Source organism: Panicum hallii, chromosome 8 (genome assembly GCF_002211085.1).
Source record: "Panicum hallii strain FIL2 chromosome 8, PHallii_v3.1, whole genome shotgun sequence".
NCBI lineage: Eukaryota > Viridiplantae > Streptophyta > Magnoliopsida > Poales > Poaceae > Panicum > Panicum hallii.
This window is the reverse complement of record NC_038049.1, coordinates 12,132,468-12,160,115: the sequence shown is the minus strand read 5'-3', so window position 1 is coordinate 12,160,115 and position 27,648 is coordinate 12,132,468. Positions and strand designations below refer to the sequence as shown.

General features: G+C 45.3%; 2 protein-coding genes across 2 annotated transcripts; one reads left to right on the top strand and one right to left on the bottom strand.

Moving 5' to 3' along the window:
- Positions 1 to 9,899: 9,899 nt before the first annotated feature.
- On the top strand, positions 9,900 to 13,189 carry LOC112903614 (protein NRT1/ PTR FAMILY 1.2-like). The gene is made up of 4 exons (XM_025972857.1): positions 9,900 to 9,981; positions 10,084 to 10,301; positions 11,607 to 12,157; positions 12,289 to 13,189. The coding sequence occupies exons 1-4, from the start codon at positions 9,900 to 9,902 to the stop codon at positions 13,187 to 13,189; spliced, it is 1,752 nt and encodes a 583-aa protein (XP_025828642.1).
- Positions 13,190 to 13,329: 140 nt separating this feature from the next.
- Positions 13,330 to 14,314, bottom strand: LOC112902823. Its single transcript, XM_025972002.1, has 3 exons — positions 14,145 to 14,314; positions 13,960 to 13,994; positions 13,330 to 13,776 (listed from the first exon to the last, which is right to left on the bottom strand). Exons 1-3 carry the CDS (start codon positions 14,281 to 14,283, stop codon positions 13,648 to 13,650), a joined length of 303 nt encoding a protein of 100 aa, XP_025827787.1. The 5' UTR covers positions 14,284 to 14,314; the 3' UTR covers positions 13,330 to 13,647.
- Positions 14,315 to 27,648: the final 13,334 nt, after the last annotated feature.

The following is a 27,648-nucleotide window of genomic DNA, read 5'->3' as shown; positions in this document are numbered from 1 at the left end:
GTCGACAAGACGGATGTCATGCTAAGCCCAGGCACGACATCACCCGGTATCACCAATGTTGGTCGGGGACGGATCCCATTCCACGGACCAACCTTCTGGAAGAGCACAGGGCCATGACAGAGAAAGAGTAGGGTCTTCAAAGACTTTACCTGAAAAACATAAAACTAGCAAGGCTGAGTATACTAATACTCAGCAAGGCTTACCCGGTTATGGTATACTTAGCCATATAACTAGACTTATGAAGGCTTATAATGGTTCTGGATTTAGTTTCAGCTTAAAAGCATCTAAGAGTAGATCCTTATTTGCAACTTTTAGTTTTCAAGTTCTATGTGATTATCCATTCTAGATAAGCACTTATAACTAAGCAAGCAAGGTAGAGCTCTTTATCTCAACCATCAGTATTATTCACCATATAGTTGCTCTTGTTACTCTGTGTGATAAAGGGATTAAGTAGTCTCAATCATCGTGAGAGGCAGACGATTCTGAATCGAATTTAACCTTGCAAGGTAAACCTAACTCACACGCTTGGAACACCACAGGGTCGTTCCGAAGCAACCGTTTGCCTTTCATTCCGACTCGTGGATCAGAGCCACCACAAGCGACTGCAGGAACATACGCACATCACTCGTGCAGGACATACGTCTGTAGCGCGACTACAAAACCAGTATTCCTGGTTGCCCTTGCAACACGTATTTCCTCAGTCGAACATAAGTAACCAGAAGAAGCAAGACGACTGGTGGGAGGTATGTCCACTCCTCGGGCCGATTGGTTACTAGGCTTACCGCTTACCATATTTCGCGGCATGTGGTTAGTACTTTCAAACGCTTAACCCTGATCGGCACACACCACGACCTTATCAATTTCAACAACACAGACGGGGTATCACCTCAATCATGATACCTCATAAAACTCTCGTCCGTCATCCTTATAGTGATTGCAGGAATATAAACATTATAACTCCTATATCGCGCGAGTGACAGGAAATCACTCGACTTCTACCGGCCCTATTAGCATAGCAGCTAGTCGGACTCAAGAGCTAGTATTCATCACATTGGTTTTTAGGAGATTGCAACTAGGGTTTCAAGCAATTCCTAAGAACTTAATGCATAGAATATGTAAGTAGTTATAGATTGCAGTGTAATAAAGTAGTAGGTTATGTCCGGGGCTTGCCTTTACTGGTGGGACTGAAGTTAGAAATATCAATATCTTCTGAACTTTGGTTCGGGGCTTCAGTTAATTCCTTGGTGACGTTCACTTGGTCTTCAGAAACATCCTCCGTAGACTCCGGGGAGATCTCGTAGGTACCGTTTTTGACGTAATCGTATCTACATGTAATGCAACATTACATTCAAGTGTGCACACAAAACTATTTTACTTCACAACAAAGTTGCAATTCAACACTCATTTAACATAATATTTACATGACAACCAAAAAGATCTAAACTAAACTTAGATACAGCTTTAGGTGGATAGCTAATTAGAATCGGCTACTCGTTGAGGGTTACAACAGAGTCGATTGGAAACAACGAGGGTTTAGCTGATTGACGAGTGCATCGGGTTCCTAGACGATCAATGAAAGCATCGATCACTTCAGCAGAGGGATGATTCCTAAAGCAGTTGTGTCTTAACTGAGATGTGCTTAAGTGTTATTCTAGGTAACTAGGTGTGGTTATATCGACTTGATTACGTCAGCACAACAATTGAGTGACGTATAGTCGAATGGAATGTGGTTAAGGGTATATGACCGATAGATATAGACAGCCGATCTTTCAGTCGATAAATCGACTGATAGAAGTATGTGGATAAGGAAGCGGAAACTAAGGATCGATCGGCCGTGTTCGACCGATATGGAAAAGCAACCAAAATCGGCTTGGATCGGCCGATAACAAGAATCCTAAGATTGTGTGTACACCTTTGATACATCGACTATGTGCAGCCGATGTAGGACGGAACAAAAGAACTGTATCGGCAGTAGCCGATACTAGGAAGATAACAACCGTTTCAGTTAACCAGCCGATGGTAGAAGCATACCAAAAGAAATGCATCGGCTGATAACTGTTACACAGAAGCATCCTAAACTCAAAGGAAATGGATACTTAGCGACTGAGTTGATAGCTGATGCTAAAGCTTAGCTACAGAGATGTATTAGCTAAGCAGCAAATACACCTGAACTAACAAGGATCTTTATACGACAAGGAACTTAAAGAAACAGCAATCAAGACGAGGACAATGTCTAGATTGTAGGGATATGAGTGTTAGGGTGATAGGATTAACTAGATATCACACATTTCTATTTAAGACATACATTCAATGGCTTACTTTTCAGCTATAATACAAGCATACGATATAAAGCACCATTAAACATTCATTCCCTATTATATGACCTAGACTACACATCAAAGACTTCAATTCAAGAGCATAACATAAAATTTGTAAACGTTCACTGATTTGAAATAAAGAAAGCTTTGGAAATTTTACAAATAACATCCTAGAACTTTCTAAAACAAAACAATTAAGTCCCTGGTCGGGAAAATAGATAACAGGAAGTTAACAACGATATCCCGGCAAAGGAATTGCCGGCATTAAGAAGATTCAGAGAATCAGGGCAAACCTTGGTTGTGGAGAAGAACAAACGGAAGTGAATTCCCGTGGTGAATAGGATTGGCGACGATAAGATGAGCTCGACGACGACGAGATTTCGTGGTTGACGAAGAAGTTTGCCGGGAATTGCAGTGGGTAGAGAATGGCCGAAGAAGTAGTCTTCGCGGTGATTCGTGGTTATAACGGTTGAGCGATCCACGAGGGGCAAGAACCGTTGAATGTCGGGGATCATGGGACGAGACGATGGAGCCGAATGGGTTCGCTATATCGACTTCTCCGCGAACCCTAGGGTTTTCCTGCTCACGGGTTGAACTTCCTCTTCTCACGCACATGCGATGCCAAAGTCGGGCCGACCGAACATCTCTGCTCGCACAAGAAGAAATCCTCCTTGACTTGACTGTACCGCATCTCCTCCGAGCTCGTCACGCTCGACCACAGTCTTCGCTTCGCGGCTTCTCTTTTTGATTCGCCACGCCATACTCGCACTTCCGCTTTCACGAGGACCGTGGTCTGCTTGCATTAGGGTCGTGCTTTCCATTGCCCTCTCCTCGACGGCCTCTGATCAATGCGTTGTACATCATCGCAGTTGACATCACTTCTCCCGTGGCCAGCATTTCGTCGAACACCTTAACTGCATCTTCGACACTGCCACTCCTGCACCACCAAAAATCACCGTGGCATAGTCAGAGTCGACGCCACCGTGTTCCCGCTTCTCGCACAGAAGTTCTCTATCGCAACTCCTCCTGCGCGTGCCGTTGCTTGGCACGTCGCACTCCAACACTATCTGCTCGTGCCCATGGGTCCGTTCTGCTCCGGCCGCCCAACACCTGCACACACCGCTAGCTTTCGCGCATCACTGCGCGCACGCTCGCGCGACCCGCTCGGCACCGCCCACGTTCCTGTTGCTCCAGCACCTGCACCGGCTCTCCAGCATACGAGCTCCTGCATCACCTAAACCATGTCGCTTCCGCTCCCGTGCTTGCTTGACGCCAGTGCCTGCACACGCCTGTTCCCGCGTCTCGCGCGCTCATTCCGAGCCGCAAACGCACGCCTATACTGGCCCAGTGCTACTGCTCCACCTCTGCGCTTCGCGCTGCACGGGGCCGCCAGCGCCGCGCTTCACCTGCACAAGCCTCCCACGCCGCCGCCTGGCACAGTGCCCGCGCGCGCCATCTCCGCGCCGCGTATGCTTGCTGCCCGCGCGCACTCCGCACACCATCCTCCAGCGCCTGCCTCCGCCTGTGCCGTTCCACATCTGCGCTCTGCCAGCCCCTAGGCACCGCTCACCCAGCTTCTACCGCGGCCGCCTCTTCTGCTTGCGCCGGCACTCGCCTGCTTCTGTCCCGGGCCGCCTACTCCCGCGCGCTCCGCTTCCTCGCGCGCTCTCCCGGCGTCTGCTGTTGCCTGAGCCACTCGCCGCCTGAGCCACGCTCCGTCTGCCTGCGCGCCACCACCGCCCCAACGCCCAGCGTCTGCCCAGCCCCGAGCGCCCGCCGCCTGGGCCTGCTGCCGCGCTCGCCTGGCACGCCGTGCACGCCTGCTCAGGCGCCGCCCCGCCTCGGGCCTCACTTCCGCGCTCACCCGCGCGCCTGGCCTGGCCTCCGCTTGCCCATGCCTTGCGCCGCGGCCCGCGCACCACCGGCTCCCGCGCGCCGCGCGCTGCTTGGGGCCGCCGGCCTCCGCGCCGCTTGCGCACTGCCTGCGCCCAGCCCCGCGCACTGCCGCCGCCCGCTTCAGCTTCCGCTGCGCTGGCGCTGCTCTGCGCCGCCTGCAGCCGCTGCTGGACCCCCGCGCCTACCGCGGCCCGCGTTGCGCCCAGCTCCGCTCGCCCCCCTGCGGCCTGGCCGCCAGAGCTTCACCCGAGTCCAAGCGCCCGCACGCGTCTGGCCAGTGCCTGCTGCTCCCTGTGCTGTCTGGTTGGAGGAGAGGAAGGGGAAAAACAGGAAGGGATAGAGATGGAGAAGAGGAAGGGAAAACAGGATTTAACAGAGCATGCGCCGGTGGGGAAAGAAAAAAAACAGAGACGCCAGGATAAGGTAGGGGAGAGAAGAAAGACGGATGGAATTCCCCAAGGACTTATACGCAAAATTAGAGAACTGCAGGGGCTTATTTGTAAAAAAAATTTCCCATTGATTTAAAACCCAAATGAAGAAATGCCCAAAATGAAAGTTGGAGAGTTTTTCAAACTCTACAATATTGCTTTAGGGTCTAAGTTCAAAAACTCAAAATTTGTGGTTTGTATAAATTTACATTAAGCTTGAAAAAGGTTTGTAATAATGTTTGCATTTCTATAAATTAAAAGTTGATGAGCTGTACTGTGATTGTAAACTCGCCTTCGTGCAAGGTAAACCTGCTCGATCCTGTTGAACCGTGGTTGTATCATGCGGAGACCCAACAGACCAATGAGTTGTTCCGTTTGAAGTGCGTTGAGTTAATGTCAGTTGTATAGCGATGATTAACTCACTTGAGCCAGAATAATTCAGGCGGTTCTGCCACGGTCTGAGTCCTTATCGAATAGATGCTCTACTAATAGGACCGGCAGAAGTCAAGTGATTTCCTGTCACTCACGCGATATAGGAGTTGAATGTTTACTATTCTGCAATCACTATAAGGATGATAGGCGGGGTCATGTGCGGTATCATGACTTGGAAGATTACCCTGTTTGTGTTGATAAAAGTTGATAAGGTCGCAGTGTGTGGTAGTGGTGGCTAAGCGTTTGAAAGTACTAGCCACATGCCGTAAATATGGTACGCGGTAAGCCTAGTACCTGATTGGCCCGGCAAATGGACATGTCTCCACCACTCGATTAATTGGTTTCTGTTGTACACACGCACCGACATGTGGGAGTACGTTCTGCATAGCAGACAGGAGTACGATCATGTAGTCGCGCTACAGACGTACGTCCTGCACATTGGATGTGCATACGATCCTACAGTCGCTTGTGGTGGCCCTGATCCATAACCCGGAATATGAAGGAAATGGTTGCTTCGGAATGATCTTTGGATGTTCCAAGCGTGTGAGTTAGGTTTAACCTTGCAAGGTTTGGAAATTTGATTCAGAATCATACATTTCTCGCAGAGATTGAGACTGCTTATTCCTTCTGCCACATAGAGTAAGAACAGTAACCATTATGGAATAATCTGGATGGATGCTAATCCCTACCTTGTTTGTCTAGTATAGGTGCTCACCTAGAATGGTTAATGGAACTAGAATCTGAAAGCTAAAATATGAAAGTTAGCTCATACTCTTTGTTGCTTTTCAGCTGAAATTAAACCCAGAACCATTTCAAGCCTTCATGAGTCTAGTCACATGGCTAAGTATACCATGAAACGGTTAAGCCTTGCTGAGTACTAGTATACTCAGTCTTGCTAGTGAATTTTTCAGGTATGACCTTTGAGAACCCCATGGATAGTCCTGCATGGCCAACTTCTGTTCCGTTTGGCTGGTTCGTGGAGTGGGATCCGTCCCCGGCTGGCAGTGACCCTCCGGAATGACACCAAGTTTTAGGCTGAACATGGTGTCAACCTCCGCGACGTGTGTAGTCGCGTGTTAATTTTTCTTCCGCTGTGAACTTGACAAGCATGTTTAGCTTGTCGTTTGAAACCCTGTCTGTATAAATTACTTTAAGCTTTGAAATAGCTTTGTAATAATGTTTAACTATCTTGTGGATTAAAAGTTGGTGAGCTATTGTGTGATTGTAAACTCGCCTTCGTGCAAGGTAAACCTGCTTCGATCCTGTTGAACCGTGGTTGCATCGGGCGGAGACCCGACAGACCAATGGGTTGTTCCGTTTGAAGTGTGTTGAGTTAGTATCGGCTGTATAGCGATGACTAGCGCACTTAAGCCGGAATAATTCAGGCGGTTCTGCAACAAAACGCTTGGGTGGACCCTTAGTAACGATTGTGTCCTTGCAAAAGACATCTCTTTGACTCCTGAACGGGTGATCATGAGACAAGAACCGATGGTGACAATCAAAAAAGAAAAATTTGCCACCATATTTCAAACGAAAAGCATCTATATCACCCATGCATACTGGACAACATAGACGACCGTGCGTGCTCCATCCTGAGAATATTCCATATGTAGGGAAATCATGAATAGACCAAAGAAATGATACCCGCATATTGAAGTATTCCTTCCTACTGCTGTCATATGTCCTAACTCCATTCCACAAGTCACACAGCTCATCAATCAATGGTTGCATGAACATGTTCAAACGCTTACGGGGATTGTCAGGCCCAGGTATAATGAGAGTCAAGAACACATACTCATCCTTCATGCATAATGATGGTGGAAGATTGTATGGAATTGTAGTCACTGGCCAACATGAGTAGGGGGCAGCATTTGAGTTAAAGGGAGTGAAGCCATCAGTGGCCAACCCGACACGCACATTCCGGGGGTCTCTTGCAAAACTTGGATCATAATGATCGAGGGCCTTCCAAGCCGTACCATCAGATGGATAACTCATGCATCTTGTATTATTACGAATTCCCTCTTTATGCTCATATGTTTTGCAGTCTTCTGAGATAGGTACAACCATTGAAGCCTTGGTTTCAAAGGTAGGTACCGTAATACCTTAACGGGCACACTTGTTATCTGCACACTTCCATCTTTGTTCACCACCTTCTTGTATCTGCACTTCTTACAAAAACGAACAGTACTTGAGATTTTCATTTTTCTTCCAAAATAATATGCAATTGTTCTCACACACATGGATTTTCTGATACGGCATCTCTAAACCAGCTAACAGCTTCTTTGAGTAGTAAAAGTCTTTCGGGAACTTGTGAGGTTTCGGAAGAATGTCCAAAATTAAGTCAACAAGATCATTGTAACAACTTACTGAAAAGTTGTACTTTGACTTAATAGCCATTAACCGTGTCACAGCAACAAACTGTGATAAAGTAGTGGCCCTATGTAATGGTTCTTTTGATGATGCAAGCAGACCAAAATATTCTGGTACCTCAGCAGTATTCTCAACAAATTGGACAAAATCATCCATCATTGCATCCATCCTATCTTTGTTTTCCTCAAAACTATCAACTAGGTTGTATGTCTCCTGCTCCTGTGACTCCCCATGCTCGTACCACCTCTCATAATTCGGCATGAAACCAAACTTGCAGAGGTGATGCTCCATATCAATCTTGACTTGATGTGAACAATTCTGACACTTGTTACATGGACACCTTGCCAAACCACCGCCAGGAGATAAGGAAAATACATGATCAACAAAAGCTTGTGTGTTGACCATCCACTCTCGCGTAGGCATTCCGTTACTTCTCCAACCATCATACATCCAACTTCGATCATCTCTCATTTTCTCAAACTAGCTATTTCTATAACGAAAGTGAGAAATGTTACTTCATTAACGATACTAAGCAAACAAAATTATCAAGCATATGTAACACAAATATTTTTAGATAAGCAAACAAAAATTATCAAGCATATGTAACACAAATATTTTTAGATATCATTAATGGTATATATTTTCTAAGAAATGAATCAGAAATCTTATTTATAACAATGGTTATGCTTGGGTTCATGCAAATATAACAGGGAGACAATAGCCATAAAATCACCATATAACTTCATCAAATCCGTGAAAGTAAAATGTATATTCCTACCACAGCATCACAATATTCTTGGAGGAATCAGAGAGATGTTTAAAAATACAGTAACCCCTTAGAGTAATGGACAACAATGCATCACTAAGTTTAATAGTTATTCTGTCAGTTCGAGACTAGCACTAGCTGTTTTGTTAGGGTTGGGGTGCTCGATCCATCTCGCATAGCAGAAGGAAAGAGAAGGGGCAGGCATACCTGGAGGATGCGCTCGACCGGCAAAATGCTGCGCGAAGATAGGACAAATGGTGCCGCTGCTCGACCAGTCGTCCCTGCCACGGAAGGAAGAGCAAGGGAGGAGAGAAAAGTTTAAGAAACAGAGGGAGGAGATGAAACAGAGGGCCGGGGGCGGCGGCGGCGCACGGGGGCGCCACGCGGGGGCGGCGGGGGGGGGTGGGGCGGCGGTGGCGCGTGGGCCACGGGGCTGGCGGCGGTGGCGCGCGGCCACGGCAGCGGCGGGCCACGGGGCCGGCGGCGATGGCGCGCGGGGGCGGCACGCGGGGACAGCGGCGGTGGCGTGCAGGCGCGGCGGCAGGGGGGGGCGTGGCGGCGCTGGCGGCGGCGGCGCGCGGGAAAGCCAGACAAACAAAACGTGGGGAGGCAGCTACCTAGGGCACCGCTATTTTCATCGGCCTAATTTGAGCCGACGAAATTAAACTTATTTTCGTCGACCTCAGCTAAGCCAACGAAAATATAGACTTTGTTTCGTCGGCCCGGGCCAAGCTGTCGAAAATAAGTATAATTTCGTCGGCTTACACAAGCTGACGAACTAATTTGGTAATTTTCGTCGGCTTGCCTTAGGCTGATGAAATTAGATGTGGCCGATGAAATTGAGCTGTTTTGGTGTAGTGTGAGAGGGCGGAAGCGGGGGCATGGGCAGCCAGGGAGTGGTGGGCGGGGTTGAGATGGACACATACGGATGTAGATAGAGTGCAGGGAAAGGATGTGGTCGCATGGGAGAGGAAGGAAAGGGAAGCGTGATTGGCGGCTGTGAGGCGCAGACCTTGCGCTGGTACGGTGGGTATGTAAGTCAAAAGTTGCGGTGACAAAATAACTATGATTTTGGCGGAAACATTCTCCATCTATCAAAAATATATCTATTAAAAATATAGGTCTCCATCCATCCTGTCAAATCCCCAAGGACTGGCAAGTGGATCCTCGGCGAGGGGTACGGTGGACCTAATCTGTATACGAATTATTTTCAATTGTTTTAACTTTTATAATATATATAAATGATGGCTAGTTGTCTCCAATTTTTATGAGAATTTTAGGGAGCTATCTTATGGCTTCAAAATAATTCTCCAATCAGTAATAGTAAGATGTGATGGGATTTTGCTCTATTTTTTCCATGTAAAACGAGCAACACCATCATCAAAAGATATATGAAACTAATGCAAAGATCTTAGTGATATTCTTTCTGTTTATCTTGAATTTAAGATCTTTACATTCCATGTTCTCCGGGACAGTTATCACTGAATTTAATAGCTTGAAAAGCAAGCAGCGTGCAGCCCAAGAGCTGCAAGGACAAATGGCACCTCTATTAATACTTGTCCTGGCTTCCCATAAAAGAGAATATGCATGTACTCTTGGCGTTGTGCAGGGCGAGATGGTCTGAAAAACCTGTGTAGCACATTCTTCCCAGCGTAGTGGTGCTTCAGGTTCTGCAGAGTTTTGGAGACGATGGACGAAGGCGCTCATGAGAAACAACAGCAAGCACATGTCCTGGGGAAGAAAGGCCTGCGACTGATTCCAGTCATCATTGGTAATGTCCCTGGCCTAAGAATTTGTACCCTTGACATCATTGTTGCAGTGACAAAAGAAAAAGCAAGCAATGTTGCTAATAGAATTCCCCCTTTGTTTTCAGCCAATGAAGTATCTGAACGGATTGTCAGCGCATCTGTTGGCGCAAATCTTATCATCTACCTAACAACAAAGTATCACCTCGGCGCTGCAAGCAGTGCCATCATCATCTTCGTGTACATAGCGGCCGCAAATTTCTTGCCAGTCTGCGGAGCCATTGTGTCCGACGCACTGTTGGGTCGCTTCCTCACGGTTACACTCACACTTTTCTCCTGCACAATCGTAAGAGCACCGAACGACCCCTTGGCCCTTGCACAACTGAAAGTCATCAGTTTTTTTAAATGAGCAGTATTCCTTCCATCTCGACTCGCTACACTACTCCTAAATAACTATAGACCATCCATCTAAGTTAGATCTGATGATATATTATTTCTTATAAGGTAATAGATGAATATACTTATTATATTTATGTCTATAATTTTTTATTTTAGAAAGTGGGATAAATAAGAAAAGAATATACCTTTTAGAGATTTTACTACCCTAACATTATCTATCATGACAATTACTCTAACGTGATTTAACATGTCCTGTATGAAAACCAACAACTAACGTGAGGTGAGGAAAAATGCGTATGCAACTCTAACATGGTAAACGTGATGAACTTGTAAAGAAACATATATAACTCTATCGCGACTGGTGGACATGTATCATGATATAATTTAGCGCTTGATACCTAATATAATTGCCATGTGAACTGCATTTAACGAAACGTGACAGGTTCCAATTTGTTCTAGGAGGTGGTAGTTGCATTGATATTCAACATATTTTGATCACAAGTAACAGGTCGGAATGTTTAGAAAGTGATAATGAATGTACCATATTAAGTTGAAACATGGTAGGTCCATTTTATTTAAGAATGGTGATATATAGTTGCATTGTAGATAGCATATTCAAATAACACGTGACAGTTCCATATTTGTATTACATGTGGTCTGTTGTTTTGTATCAATTACTTCGCTCCAAATGCGTTAGGGCCATTGAAACGATCTTGGCCTCCTGCTATTAGGATGTTTGCAGAACGCTTTTACTCGTGTTCTTTTAGTAGTACATACAAAGTTCGGCACTAAATAATCTGCAGATATGCAAGTTCGTCAGAATAAAGACACCTGCAGATGAATCATCTGATGCCCGAACTAACCCAGCGATGACTGTGGCTCGATGACGGGGAGCAACGATTAAACTCCCAGCAGCCCCTTGGTTAAACGGAACGGATCCAGGAACGGACTACCGGGGTATTCCGGTTATCCAATGTTTTCCTTTAATTAATTAGACATTATCATTTTGTCCTTGATTAATTCTTTTATCTCTTTAAAATGAAACAAGTAGGTAATCGGAGTACTGTATCAAAGTCATAAACTTTTTTCGAAAGAGAAAAGTCATAAACAATTTAAGTAAAAACTATGTACGTAGAAATACCAAAATGAACTATAATTTAAAACGGTTGGAGTAGTTATAAAAAAATATTTATCATTGTTATCAACTGCAAAGTCGCGTGTATTTAGTTATTCTTTTTCGTGTTCCACACAGGGGACTACCCTTTTGTGCTTGACATCAGTGATTCCACGCTTGACACCGCCGGATTGCACCCCTCCAAACCAAGGCTGCACTTCATCTACTCCGGTTCAGCTATTCGTGCTGTATGCCTCCCTTGGTTTCATGGCACTTGGAGCAAGCGGCGTCCGCCCGTGTTGCCTGGCCTTTGCTGAGGATCAGATTGCACACTGGGACAACGCAAGGAAGGACCGTGCTCTCCGGGGCTTGTTCAGCTGGTACTACGTATCCGTGGGGTTCTCGCAGATCGTGGCCGTGACTGTGCTTGTGTACTTCCAAGATAAGTTGGGCTGGAAGGTTGGGTTCATGGTCTCGGCTGCCATCATTGCGTCTGTCACACTCCTTAACCTGGCGGTGGCACCATTCTACGTGAAGGCGAAGCCCCAGACGGGAGTGTGGGCTGGCTTACTGGAGGTAGCTGTCGCGGCTGTCAAGAACCGTGACCTTGAGCTGCCAGAGGCAAATCATGGTGTCCAGTTCCACAGCTTACCAGGTTCAACACAGTTGGTCCCATCAGAAAAAATGAGGTGATTGGTTACTTGTGGCTCTGTTTCTACTATTAATATTGGGAGCACCTAAACAACATCACATAGCTTCACATAACAATTTTGGTAAGCGTTTTGACTCACTTCTACCCCCTACGAATAAACTTATTCAGGTTTCTGAACAAAGCTTGCATGGTGAGGACCCGAGTATGCAGCAGCACAAACAACGAAGAATCTGACAACACGAGCTCACGGTGCACCTGCACAGTGGAGCAAGTAGAGAACCTCAAGGCTGCTCTGAGCGTCATGCCCATGTGGTCAGCCATGGTGATGACGTTCCTGCTGCAGAGCTCCTCATTCGGGGTTCTGCAAGCAGCCACCATGGACCGTCATATCGGCACTACGAGATTCCAGATACCAGCAGGCTCCATCTCAATCTTTGAGATCATGACCTTCACGGTGTGGTCAGGCTGCTATGACTCCTACATACTCCCTCTGCTCAGGAGGGTCACGGGGCGTCAACGCGTGCTCACGCTGAAACAGCGCATGGGCATCGGCTTGTTCCTGACCGTCGTGTCCATGGCAGTGGCATCGGCGGTGGAGGCTCGCAGGAGGGAGGCGACGGTGAGGCAAGGAGCACTGCGGATGTCATCCATGTGGCTGGCGCCCCAGTACGTGCTCATGGGGCTCGCGGGTGCGTTCGGCAACATCGCGCAGATCGAGTTCTACTACGCGGTGCTCCCCAAGTCTATGGGCAGCTTCGTGCTGGCGCTGCTCTTCTTCGGCGGTGGGGTCGCGAGCATCATGGGGACCGTGATCCTCAAGTTCGTGAACGTGGTCACCGGCGGGGGTGGGGTGGCCCCGTGGATCTCTGACGACCTGAACCTCGGTCGCTACGACTGCTACTACCGATTGCTCGCAGTTCTTGGCGCCGTGGACCTGGTCTACTTCGTCGTTTGCGCTTACGTTTTCAATGAGACAATGCAGAACATGACACTGGAAGCGGGTGCTGATGGCGAAGCGGAAGAAATCTTGAGTTTCGAGGCTAGCTCGGCAAGTGCTTGTCCCAACTAGCAAACGTTGGTACGTCGGGCTGCAATAAAAGCACTCCAACAATATGTTGTTTGTTGTGACCAATAGGATTCATGTTCTAAATAAAGGGCCCGTCCGTCTACATAGTAACTTGGTTTCTGAATCAACAAAAACACAAATAATTGTATAATTGTATGCCTTGTGAAATTTGGATCAAAGATTCAACACCAGAACATTTCACCAAACCGAAGCACTGACAACTGTCTACACTAGTACAAGCAGAGTACATTCAGTAGAGGCACCGAGGCCATCGATATTACACAAGTTACCTATATTCTAGTACACACGACTATGTCTAGGATCCATCCATGATCCATATATACTTTTCACAAGCATATAACATCACTCCACATATGTCATCTATCTATGTAATATATATTATTGTTAATAAGTTTAACGTCGCTCGGTACGGGACTACACGGAAGCAAACTAGCAGTCAGTCAGTTGGGTATAAGCTTAAAGCGAGGCTTGGAAAATGCCGGAGTCGGGTCGTAGCGTCCGTAATCGTTTGTCTTAACCATGTCTCTAGAACCAATTGCTCCCTTTTCAGATGCAGCACCGGGATGCACCTGAATTAAACCACACATGAAATGGATGTTGGTAGTCTTTACAAATAAACATCCTCTTGTGCTAGTAGAGCCAAATGACTAATATGAATTTGTAGTTGTAGAAAACAATCTTTTTAGCTAAAAACAAATTCTCCTTGGAACTTTTCTAGTCTTTTACTCTTCAATGGTACATTCAGTTCATACCTTGTGAGCCTTTTCATTCGCTAGCTCCCTTCCTCCTGCCAAACCACCACGGAATGAATGTTACTAAACCAAATTACTTAATATTCACCTCTTTCTCTCTATGTGGTACAAATGGAAGTTACAGAAAGTTGAAATATTTCATAGAAAATCAGAGGAAAAGAACATGGTGCGACAGGGAAAACAACCTTCTGTGCATACCAAAAGCGCTGACACAACAATGAGCAGAAGAACAAGCACCGAAGTCCTGCCTGCTACTATCTTGGAAGTCATCTTCTTCCTTCTTCCCTGATCCTCTCTAGCCTTTCCATTCCTTGAACACTGCATCGAAACATTGTATATCCAGGTTTATATAGCTGAAGAGCAGTGCCCCATTGTCTAATCTTAGGATGATAGGTGTTCCCAAATTCCCGATATAATACCGGAAAGGAAAAAAGGTACGGTGGAGATAATGAGCACTTTGCCTCCATGGTTTCTGATTGTGCAGTCAAGTGCTAGTGGGGTGCTAATATGCTATCCCTCAATGCAAGCAAAAGGAACAATCCCTTAGTGGAGTGCCTGATTGCTCCGGTTCTTTAAGCTAGCGTACTTATTGTCTACAGCTGGAACAAGGGACAAGGAGCGCCACTGGGGCCATCAGGCAAGCACCATGGAAAAGGGAGTGCAAAAACAAAAGGCACTGTGGTTTCCGAGTCATTGAGCAGAACTAGTGATTGCACTTGATTATGTTCCGGTGTCAAAAAGGGTGGGTTGAGTCTCATGGGCTAGATAGTTTGTGCCAAAGCATGAGTGGACGAACTGAGACACAAGGAAAATAATTTGTAATACTGCACCCCTTATCACTACTACAGAAAATGATTTGTAAGAGCATCTAGTTTTTGAAGGGCGGACGAAAAATTTTCACTATCACTACCAACATCTCTGCACTGTAGCAACCGGTTCACACTTGGAAATCGATTTCACGGGAGGGTCCACATTGTGTACCGCTCTTGGAATTCACTCCGATTTCAAGGGGCGGACTAATATACAGAAGGATGACATTTACAACTGACCATTTGTAGTGGTGGTTTATGCTGCAGACCACCCCTACAAATCTGATAATTTCTTGGACCGGTCAACGGTATGAACAGCTCCTGAAAATCAATTTCTAGGGCTGGTTTTTAGGGTGGACTGCACCCAATAAACCTGCATAAAGCCTCTTCTTCTCTTCCATGAGCAGACCAGCATAGTGCCAATCCGAGAAAAGGGGACGACCCATCAAAATTATAAAAAGGAAAGGTTGATGGAAAGGTTTTTATCTCGATTTCCATGGAGTTTGTGACTATATTAAGTAAGTCAATGTTAATCCTATGTCTGCTTAGAAATTTGTTTCATAGATTAAGGATCAACTAAGGTTTGGTAACCAAAGATAGATCCATACTGTGGCATTTTGGACCTTTAATACAGCTATCAGATGACTAAAATTACTTTAATTAGCACACCCATTTTTAAGGATAAAATCAGATGACTACCGTATGTGCGCCAGCATTAGGTTCACATAAATATTGATGACGTAAAGTAGTAATTAAACACTATATTACATGAGCAATGTTCTAACTAAAGAGCAAAATAACATCTTTATTCTAGCAGCAGAACTCCATAATCTCCACAGGCAGATTGTAACATCTCGTATTTTTAATACATAATGTTATATGTGCAAAAATATGAATTTCACAATTTTTTTGGTGCGAGTTTAGTTCTAAAATCATAACATTATCTTCCGTGGCCCTCTCTAATTCTTAGAAAGTAAATTAAACATTAAATTTGATTGGTTAGGATCATTTGAATGCTACTCTGATTTGGAAGATTAATGGAATTTTATTTTGAATTTTGGCTATGGTCAAAATTTGAAATAAATATAATCGTAACTAACCCATTTCGGCCCAAACTATCCTATCTCTAGCTTTCAGCCCATCTAACTTACCTAAACCGAGCCTAACCAAATCCACCTAAATACAATAGCCTGAAGGCCTACTAGCCTAACCGAGCAACCCCACCTAAGCTAGTCACCCAAGCCAACTTAGAACCTAGCCGCGAAATGGTCGACCCAACCGGCCCACCGATATTCTCGTTTCCCCTATCCCCAACCGCTGTGGATTCACACGACATGCATGTGAGGATAAGACAAGACCTTTTCCCACAACCGCCACGCGCGCATTTGCACTGGCACCTATGGATGATGGCCGTGCGCGCCATGTCCAGTTGATAGCTAGCTGCCCACATCCTTCCCTGCGCTTCATTCAAACCCTGCTCATTGGGCTATAAAGCCACCGCCGCCGTTCCTCATTGCCCTAATCCGCTCATGAGGCTTTTTCCTGATCACCGTCGTTCTACTAGAGATGAGAAAGGGATCGAGGAGGAGATGGTGATGAGGAAGCTATTGATGGTCCTTAAGTACCAAATTTGACTATTAAATCCTGCATAGTAGACATAAAAGATGACCAACAAGCATAGTAGTAGGGTTTATTACTAATTATCTTCACAAGTGTTAGTTAATATTTGTGTGCAGGTGATTTATTATCGAAATTAAGGAACAATGATCCGTAAGCAACTAAAGACAGAACGATGATCCCGTAAGCAACTAAGGACATAACTTACTTAAATAATAATTTTGAAGACCATAGAGAAATTACGAACACTTACTTAGAATAGAAAGCATCCATTGAGGAACAAGCTTGGAGAAGAGAGCCAACAGACCCGACACCTCTCCATACTATCCCTCACTCTCTCCCTATTTTCTAAGCACTACTGAGCAGGGCTTCACCTTTGGAAGTGGAGCTCCAAGATCTTCTTATGGTGTCTGTTGAGTGGAGAGCTCTTCTCCTTTTCTTGTGTCTTAAGGCGGTTGTGACACCTATTTTCCTACGAATCAGCGAAAATAGACTTGGGGGAGGCACCAGTGTAACATCCTAGTTTTCATTCAGAAAACCGTAACAAAATTTATTAGATTTTGTGTAGGATCATTAAGGTTTTATTTACTTTTCTCTTAATTTTAGAACATTATGGGGAATTTAGTATAATTACTTAGCCCTTAAAAAGAAATATAGGGTTTACTAGTGTGGCAGAACCAACCTGAATTATACCGGCTCAAGTACGCGAGTCCACTCTAGAGGGCTCCGACGTGCTTCAAACGGTATAACCCCTTGGCCTGTCGGGTAACGTCCCGATAAACCACCGAAAGCAGGATCAAACAAGGTACCCCGCACGAAGGCGAGTCCAGAGATACAAAGGCCATCATATTTTACATCACAGGCAGTTATAATACATGAGTGTTTAAAAGTAACATAATCTTCCCAACCGGGGAATTATTACAAACCGACATAAGTCTTAGAACAAACAGCGATATTAAAGTACGGTATGATACACGTCGCCAGTATAGATGTCATGTTTGCCCTTGCATGACATCACTCGGAGGGGTCCAGGTTGGCCGGGGACGGGTCCCACTCCACGGACCAACCATCAGGCAGAGGGTAAGGCCACGGTATAGGCAGGGCTTGATCAGCAGAAGCATTACCTGAACAAAAGTTATGAAGCAAGGCTGAGTATTCTAATACTCAGCAAGGCTTACCCGGTGATGGTATACATAGCCATATAACTAGACTCATGAAATCTGGTAATGGTTTTAGGGTAAGTTTTCAGCAGCAAAGCAACTAAGAGTAGATCCTTATTTTCATCTTTTAGCTTTTGAGGTTCTAGTTGAATATCCATTCTAGGTGAGCATCTAAATCTATACAAGCATGGTATAATCTTTATTCATTCATCATTTTAGATAATATCAAAATAATTGCTCTTGTTACTCAATGTGACAAAGGAATTAAGCAGTCTCAACCATCGTGAGAGGCGGACGATTCGAATCGAATTTAACCTTGCAAGGTAAACCTAACACACATGCTTGGAACACCACAGGGTCGTTCCGAAGCAACCGTTTGCCTTTCATTCCGACTCATGGATCAGATCCACCACAAGCGACTGCAGGTCATACGCACTTCCAAAGTGCAGGACGTACGTCTGTAGCGCGACTACAAAACCCGTACTCCTGGTTGCCCAGCAACACGTATGCCTACACGTCGAACATAAGTAACCAAAAGAAGCAAGACGAGTGGTGGGAGGTATGTCCACTACTCGGGCCGATTGGCTACTAGGCTTACCGCTTACCATATTTCGCGGCATATGGTTAGTACTTTCAAACGCTTAACCCCGATTACCACACGCTGCGACCTTATCAGGTTCAACAACACAGACGGGGTATCACCTCAACCATGATACCTCATAAAACTCCCGTCCGGTATCCTTATAGTGATAACAGAATGTAATCATTACAACTCCTATATCGCGCGAGTGACAGGAAATCACCCGACTTCTACCGGCCCTATTAGCATAGCAACTAGCCGGACTCAAGTGCTAATATTCATTACATTGGTTCCTAGGAGAATGCAACTAGGGTTTCAAGCAATTCCTAAGAACTTAATGTAGAGATAGATATAATAATATAAATTGTAGAGTAAATAAAGTAGGGTTTATGTCCGGGGCTTGCCTTCTTGAGCAGGGTTGAGAGTAGAAGGATCGAGGTTTTCCGAACTCTGGTTCGGATCTTCAGTTAGATCCTCGACGGTGTCTCCGGGATTTCCAGGAATTTCCTCGGCTTGATCCGTGATCAGCTCGTAGTCACCGTCAGCGAGGGTAATCGGTTCTACATGATATGCAAGGCAAATATCACTAAGAAATGTGCATTCTTTTATTTGAGTCACATCAAAGATTATGCTTTCAAAGATTAACACTTTGAAAAAGGCCAAAACAAGGAAAATTTTAGCCTAAATTTATAATTGATGCTTAACTTAACCACATCATTGATTTAATTCAAGATAAACATCAAAGCATATATTAGAGTTAAATTCAAATTTGAATTTAAACTTTTAAGTAAAGAAGGTTATAAAATTTGGAACACTTAAAAAGAAATAGATCACCTCCTAATTTATAACTAAAGGATCTAATTAGTTAAAGTTAAAAGGTATGTTTAGCTGATACTAATTTAAAATAATTTAAAAGGATTTAAATTGTAGTATAAACTTGGTTTTGAATGTTTTGCATCATTTTAGATATCATGTATAGAAATTACATATCACAATTACAAACAATCAAAACAACATGTAAGAATTAACGATATTACATTTCCTTGTTTCAAATCTAAATTAGATTCAAAAATATTTGGTTTCATATCAAATCCTTTTAACAAAAGTTGTAGAGTTCATAATCTAGTTTCCAACAAAACAAGTTTTGCTAATTTTGGAATTTCCTATGATTTGTTATGTATTTTACAAGACAGCACATGCATCTCACATGAAATAATAGACGTCTAAAGGGGGGGGGTCTCGGTAATTTTGCACTGGAACCCCTGGAACAAAAGATCTATTTGCAAAAAGGGCCTTGCCCGACCCTGCGACGGCCGGCACGTCGGGCACGACGGCGTTCCCGCCGGCGGCGAGGATTCCGGCCAAGGGGAGGGGGTCTAACACCACCTACAAGATCTCGAGAGAGCACAAGACAAGGAAACGCCGGACTGGTAGCAGGAGGACAGAGCGGCCGACGAACAGGGGCGGCGGCCGTGGCGGCGCATCGCCGTTCCCGGCGATGGGACGGCGAACACGGGCCAAGAAGGGGCGCACGAGCACTAGTGGACCACCGGGGAACTATTTGTCTACCTGGACGGGTCGGAGGCCAAGCGAGGAAAGCTGTCGACGACGAGCTCAAATCGGGCGGCGCCGGTGAGCAATGGCTCGGGGCGAGCGAGATTCCGGCAGAGGGGCGGTCGGGGTTGATCTGGCTCGGGCTGAGGAGCAAGAGGAGAGGGTGGGGAGTCTACTGGTGAAAGGAATTGGATCGGGATGAAGTAAGCACTACGAATTTTGGCAAAGAGTGCACGGCGGCGAGCTCGGTTTCTGGTGACCGTGGGGAAGAACACAGGGCAAACCAATCGGGGAAGAGGGGGGGGTGTGGTTCGGTTGGTAGTAGCATTAGCTTGCAGAGGAGAGGGAGACGCCTAGGGAAAGAAAGAACTACGGCCGGGCTCCGGATTGCGGCGGCGAGGTGGCGGCCGGCATGCACCCGAGGGCACCGTGGCGCCTGCGCAGGAGGACACCGGAGCAGGGGCTACTGCGGTGGGCAAAGGGTAGGCTGACGCGTGGAGAGGGGCAGCATGAGGTGGACGGCGGCGACTGCAAGACGGCGGCCAGGGGAGGCGCTCTGTCGCCGGCGTCTGTGCGGGAGCAGAGGAGCAGAAGGGGTGCAGAGGAAGAAGAAAGAAAAAAGAAATCCAGGGACTCGTTTGCAAATTTTAAAAGTTACAGGGCCCTACAGAAAAGTACTTTTTCCCACTAATCTAGGGGTTTTCTGAGAAAAAGTCCAACATGAAAATTGTAGAGTTTTTCAAGCTCTACACTTTTGCTTTAAAGCTCAAATTAAGAAACTTAAAGTTTGCCACATTACTAAATGAATTTTGAATCAAGGTAAAATTAATTTACCACTGTCCTTACCAAACCAAGTTTTAACCAAATTTTTGACATATTTGCAATATTCTTAGGATGTCATGATGACAAATAATTTTAATTTAATTTTTTTAATTAATTTTTTTTTACAGATAGGTCCTTAAGTAAACATAAAAGTTACTTTTACTTCTCAACTTTTACATAAAGGACCCTATCTCCTGTATTTGTTTACACATAGGCCCTTACCCTTACTCAAGGGCTTATATAGCCATATCAATGCACACACTTTAAACACAAAAGACTTATAACACATGAAAATTTTCAGATACGCCCTTAACATCTACGTCTATTACATCCAGGGTTTAATTTGTATGAATCTTATTACTTGGATGTCACAACTAGGTTCCGTACAACCATGCCATTGGATTTCTTTATTTGTCTACTGTTCAGTTGAATTTAAATTCCATTAAATTTTGTTTGCTTAGTTTGACCCCAAATCCTTCCTTTTTTTCCTTTTCCTTCACCCCCTTCTTTCCTTTTTCATCCCGAGCACCGTCCTTCCTTTTTCAGCCCGAGCAGCCCACCTCCCTCCTTCCCTTCTTTTGGGCCTGAACCGTTTTTTCCCTCCTTTCTTTTTTTTCCACTCGGCCCAACAAACCCATGCTGGCCCAGCTTCTAGCCCTAGCCCGATCCTCCTCCTCCCCTCTCCCTCTCTCGCCGATAGGTAGGGTCCACCTATCGAACTCATCTTCAACCCAGGTCTAGCTCAGACTTGATTCTAAGTTTGGACGATGTACGCCATCACCTCGCGCTTGGGTGTGCGGCTGCGTCCCTATAAATTGCAGCTGGCCCGCGCCGCAAACCTCCCACCAAACCTGCATCCACCGCTCCTAGCCCTAGCGCTGTCGCACGAGCTGAGCTCTGCCGTCACCCCGATCGCTTCGTCCGCCACTACATTGGCGTTTTCCGCTGCCTTCGAGGCTTCCCCGCAAGGTAAGGAATCATCCCGGCCCTTGTTGGTATTTTTAACGATTATATAAAAATCTGAAAGCGTACAGATACTGTTGTAGCTTTCACCCAAGAGTATTCCAGGGTATCGTATTCCACAAGGAAATATGAGTGTATTATCTAAGGTTTATATTCCTCTAACGACAACACACAGGAGTAGAGGTAAGGGGTAGAGAGTATTTCTACAGCCAAAAATCTAAAGGTAAGAAAGAACTATCCAAGTTGCTTATTTTGGGCTAATAGCTTCTTCTTGGTAAAAACCTGGCTGCTCCAGTACTATGGCTCTATGATGTACCCAGACATGGAGGATTAGGCATGATGGACAAGTGATGGGGTTAATACTACGGGTACCCCAAAGCACGGCCCTCAAGGGCCTAAGCGAGAATTAGCCTGCAGCTACCGAGCGGCCTAGCCTGCTAGGGCAGAAGGTGCATCCAGCGCCGGCCTGTTGACGGAGGAAGCCACCATGGCCCAGCAGTGGCGGCAGAACCCCGAACACGTTGTGCCATGCCGGCCTACGACGTAACCATGCAGGACGGGAGGACTGAGCCGATCCCGGGAAGAGGCCGATCTCGAGATCTCCTAGGGAAGGCGTGAGGCATCATTAACTGCGCAAGATCCGACAAGACGTGCATGCGCGCCCCTCACCCGATAGCCGGGGTAGGGGGGCCTCCTACGGATTGGAAGACCAGTGGGAGCACCGCCGGTCAGCCGGGCCATCATGACACCATGACTGGCGCTCACGTCGGCCATACCACTCACCATCAGCTCGATGGGACAGTTCGTACCGGGTCACCCTTCACCCTCGGGCGTAGGGCAAGGCAGGCACGCCGAGCTAGTGGGCCCCTCCACAGACCTAGCGGCAAAGATAGCAGGGACGCCCGACCTCCCGACCGTCGCGAGGAAGGTTGGCCCTATCAACTAGATGAGAGGCCCACCCCTCGAAGAATCAGGAGGGGCATGCCGCAAGGATGGTGCCATCCCCTGCCACGGGGAACGCGAATAGGACCAAGGACGTGTCAGGCGGTGCCACGGACCAGGCTGACAGGACTTGGCTTCTGGAAGCGGCGGGGCACAATCGACCGAGGGTCCCGCACAGGACACGTGTAGGATAGCCGACCTCTTCCCCTGGATGTCGACCCTGGGGGCGAGGCACCCTCTCTCTCACGCATTGTAGCCCAGCCCACCAGACATATAAGATAGAGCTGGGCCTTTTGACAAGAGGCTTTTTTCCTTTTCCAAGCCCCCGTTGTAAGCACCTAGGATTCGAACGTGAGAAACATGAAAACACCACCCCATACTGGACGTAGGGCATTCACCCAAACCAGTCTAAATCCTTGCCTTCAATTTTTAGCCATCGAGCCACTGAGAAGCGAGGCGCTAATTACTTGACGGTGATTGAAACACCGACAGTTGGGGCGCTAGATAGGGGAAGTCGCGCACTCTCACCGCCACGTGATCACTTGATGGCGTCCTTCAGCATCAACACAGCGGCTGGAGTCCACCGACGTGAGGAGGTCAGTGGAGATCTTCCCGCCAAACCTGAGGGGGATGAGACCCCGTCCAGGGGGTCGGCCGACCCCTGGTGGGTCCCCCTCAGCACAGCCTTTGGTTGGTAGTCTAACAAGTGGGCCCACATCCTAATCCTTGGTGTTTGCCGTCTTAGTACGTCGGTTTGTGCTGTTAGGTGGGCCTTTCTTTCCTTGAGGGATACAGGATGTGATCTTCTGCGCATTTCTCTATGTTCTGTGTGTGTTTCCTTTGTATTTGCTTGTGGGTGCCTGCATAATATAATTCACCAAAGCTTGTGGAAATAGTTAGATTAAACACCTATATTCTAGTTTGGTGATTGATTATTGTGCTGCTTGACGCAGGAGTTGACGGTTGGTTTGGTGATAAGGACCGTCAACAGGCATATCTTCAGGTTCATCTTTTGCTTCAGACCTTCGGTCTTGGACCTTTGGATCGGAAGGTGGCATCCCCAGCACCGAACTAGACGTTGTCTGATCTTCCTCCAGACATGAACTTGCTGCTCGTACCCTCATACTTGGTTGGTTCTTCACCTATATTTCTAAATATAATAAACAATCATCATGATTTAGTAGCATCCAATTCCAAGAACAATATGTATGGACAGCTAGAAACGAATTTACCTGAGAATTAGGCATGTAAGCTTGATCTCTGGTTATGCGACTTTGTCGTCCTTGTTGTACCATAGGTGTGATTGAATCAGGGGCAGGGATGTACATCAGGGAAGCTACAGTTTCAGAAACCGAAACTTCAGAGTTTTCCGTGTTCGGCATTTGCTGCTGTGGTGGCGGGCTCTGTCCAGCAAAATAATTAGGCGGCATTCCGTACAAAGGTTTTTTTCCTGAGGGATAGCAGATGTAGCCGATGAATTAACAACATTGTTATCATCTACAGCTTTACCCTTTTATAATTCTAGCAATTGTTCTGGTAACCTTGCTATCGTGTCATCTATAGATTGATTAGATTCAACAACTTTTTTATCTATATTAAAGAAGCCAATAAACTGAACAAATCAGACAATTAAGCACTTACATTGTCTTGTACCTTAGATGAGAGGGTCAGCATCTGAATTTTTGTTGTTCAACTAGTCTTCCCGAAGCATGAGGCCAGCCTTCTCTTGCAATTTGCTGGATAATCCTTGATGTAGGCCTCAAGAGTTTGGTGCTGGTCTTCTAGCATGTCATCATACTTGACTTCGATCATGTTCATGGCGCCGACCTTCATCTTGTCGTGATCGTCACCCGCCATAATTGTCGATGATGCTTGCTTCATCCCCAGCGGAATCGCCAAAGAGTATGTTGATGCAAAAGTACACCAAACAATGAACATTGAATGTGCACACACCGCGGATCGCGCACCTCACGGCTGCTCTACCAAAACTGGAACTTACAGTTTTGAGAAACCAGAATTTTCCAATTTTCATGAGCTCACCGTGAAAACTAACGAATGCCTTACCGGGAGAGACCCATTAGCGATGGCGCTCCTTGGGTTGCCCTAACATCGGCAGGCCAGTTAGGACATCCTCAAACATTGTAGAGATTCGGGAAGAACAACAATTAGGGTTTGAAAGAGATTAGGGTTGGGTTTGGAGAATGAAAATGAGGTACTTGTATTTGATCAATTGGATAAAACCACAATCAGTTGTGGCCCTTTATATTTATATGGTGGGGAGATCTTGCCCCAATAACAAGTTGAATTAGATTACAAAATCATTACAAACCTGAACTCTCTACTGGGATTCACTAAAAACTGAAACTTCCAATTTTTAAAAACACATGACAATTTTAGTCATCAACTGCTGCGTAGATGAGTGCTCAGATGGATTCGCCTCGAAGCAAGGAAGCTTCAATTGTGAGGGATTGAGCTACTCAAAGTAGGGGCGGGACCAGCACTAGAAAACTCGGAGCATGCTCGACGCAGGTGAGCTCGGATGGAGCAGGGCCAACATGAGCAGGCGATGCAGGCACAAGTGTCAGGTGGGGCGTAGCGAGCGGGTAGCGTATGGATGGATGGGGCCGGTTCAAGTGCACAGTGCGGGAGCAAGACCGATATAGGGCGCCCTCTGTAGGGGCAAAAGGGCGAGGGCGGAGCTGTGCATACGAGCTATTAGGGATGTAAATGAATCGGATACGGACGGATATCGTTGATATTGTATTTGTCTTCATATTTTCTATCGGATTCGGATCCAAACACGGATAGACTCGGATACATATACGAATGCGGATTGCTTCGGTTACGAATATGAATAGATGTGTATCGAATACGGAGCAAACCGGATACGGTTAATATCAGATACGGATATTTTTTCGGATATCGAGTAAAGGCAATATCACACATGTTGTAACATTCGAACACCTTACGGGTCCAAATTTTAACTAGATTATGCTTAACAAAATAAATTAACAAACAGTTACATGACCTTTCTAACTTACTACGTAGATGAGAGAGATTCGATTACATGACACTCTAACTTGCAATATAGCTTAGATTGGAGACAATTAATTCATGATATTATAACTTTGATGATACTTCACAAGCACTCAAATCAATTCATCTGTTCAAGGAGGCCAGATTCAAACTAAAATTTTATTGTTGAATTATTGCCATAGTTCAAATTTAATTCTCGAACTAGGAATAAATAAGATTCAACTCCAATATTATACCAATAGATAGATTATATTTTTAGAAAAATTTTGGTACTAATTTTATATTTTTCTAATTTGAAATGAATTAGTTATAGATTTTTAGAGATTAAATCAGATTTTTTATTAATGTACTAGGTCTATACCCGTGCGTTGCTACGGATTAACACTGTGATCAAATAAAATAGCATCTAATTAATATGTAAAAAAATACAAATTGATCCTACCAAGAAGTGAAGTAATTAGCATATCTAGCCGATGCCTGATCATTCATCTATTTCAGAGTGCTATTCCCCCAGCTGCAATGATATAAAGTTTATATCATAATTTGTTGTGCAATAGAGAAATTACCAGCGAGTTTTCAAAGATTCTAATCTCTGGATGAGATATATCAAAATACCAGTTTCTATAGACTGTTAGTCAGCAGGGAATCACTATTGCTCACAAGTACAACTACGGACCATGGCAGATATATAGAAAAGCAACTTAACATAGTGGGTCCATTCAGTATTTGCTGAAGTGTGCATTCACAACTAAATTTCCCAATTTACACATAGGGTGATAGCAGCATATATTTGTGACTAAAAACCTATTCAAAGATATGACCAGAAAGTAATGCCTTTTAGAATGACAGCTTAATTATGCATGATGGGGTCAGCCGAGGAAACATCTCATCTGGCTATTCTAAACTGCTCTTTATTACTACTGCTCAAGGTCTCAAAGTAAGGTCCACTTTGAGTAATTCTTCTCATTCCATCTTTCTCATACTGTTCTTGGTCATGAAGAGCGTTTGACACATCAATTTGAGCAAATCCCAGCTGCACTTGTTACATGACATAGTCGCAACTGTGGCCCTGGCATCAACACATATCAAATTTGCTTAAATTTGCAACCGTGAGATGCACCTGCATAGATATTCGGATGCAAAACTTAGGGGCAGCCCAAAATATGCATAGAGGCTTTGAAAAAAAATCAAATATTGTTACAGCTTCAGCAAGACAAAGATTATATTCCCCTATATTAAGCTAAAACACCGAAGCAAAACTGGAGTCTTTCATGCAATATAACAACAAAATAAAGTTGTTACTAAAATCTTGAAATAGTAATAGTAAATAACCAAAATGCAAGAAAATCTACTGAATGAAACTGCTCACTTGATGTCTGGATCAATTAGATGGTGATATCTAGGGAATAATCTGCTCAGACTCATGGGAAACCATACCAGAACATAGATAGCAGAGTCACAGGAGCCACATGATGGATGGCGATGTGCCACCGTCTTTGCATTACAGTGTAAAGTAGTATTGAAATAGAATCACGGTATGCTAATAAAAAAGGAATCATGAGCTATAGAAAATCATGAAGACACAATTTTAGAAAGAAATACAAATATGAAAACTTACCCTGGATGAGCCTGTCCACCATGGCCAGAAGGTCGGCCTCCTTTCCCATCTTTCATGAAATTGAGAAATTCCTCTCACATGAACCTGCAAAAATCACAGACCAAAGTCCCTTCTCTTATCCTCTATGATCGCAAAAATTGGATCGACTCACCCAATTATAGATAGGAAGAAGTGGAACCTGCCCTTGCATGTTGAGGTCGAGACGGGCATCTGGCTCATCCTGGCCCACGATCTCCAACTCCAAGTTTCCATCAACGTCCATGTCGAAGGTGGGATCTTCATCGCATCCTCTCTTGATGTCTGTTGAGCTTCCAATCATCTTTTGGTGGTTCGTTTCCAAAATCTGCGAGCAACCTCTGCATTTTGATAGAATGCAAAATAATTTATATATACAAGATCAATTGATTTTTAGATACTGAGAACTAAAGAAATGAATCAGTTATCATCCCTGACCATAGCACTACCCCATCAGCCCTGACCTTGAGCACTTGACTTCAAATCTGCGAAACTGATTTCTCTATGTTTTACAACTTCAAGCCTACATTGCCAGATCATGATCTAGACTTAAATCCTACCCGGCAATATAAA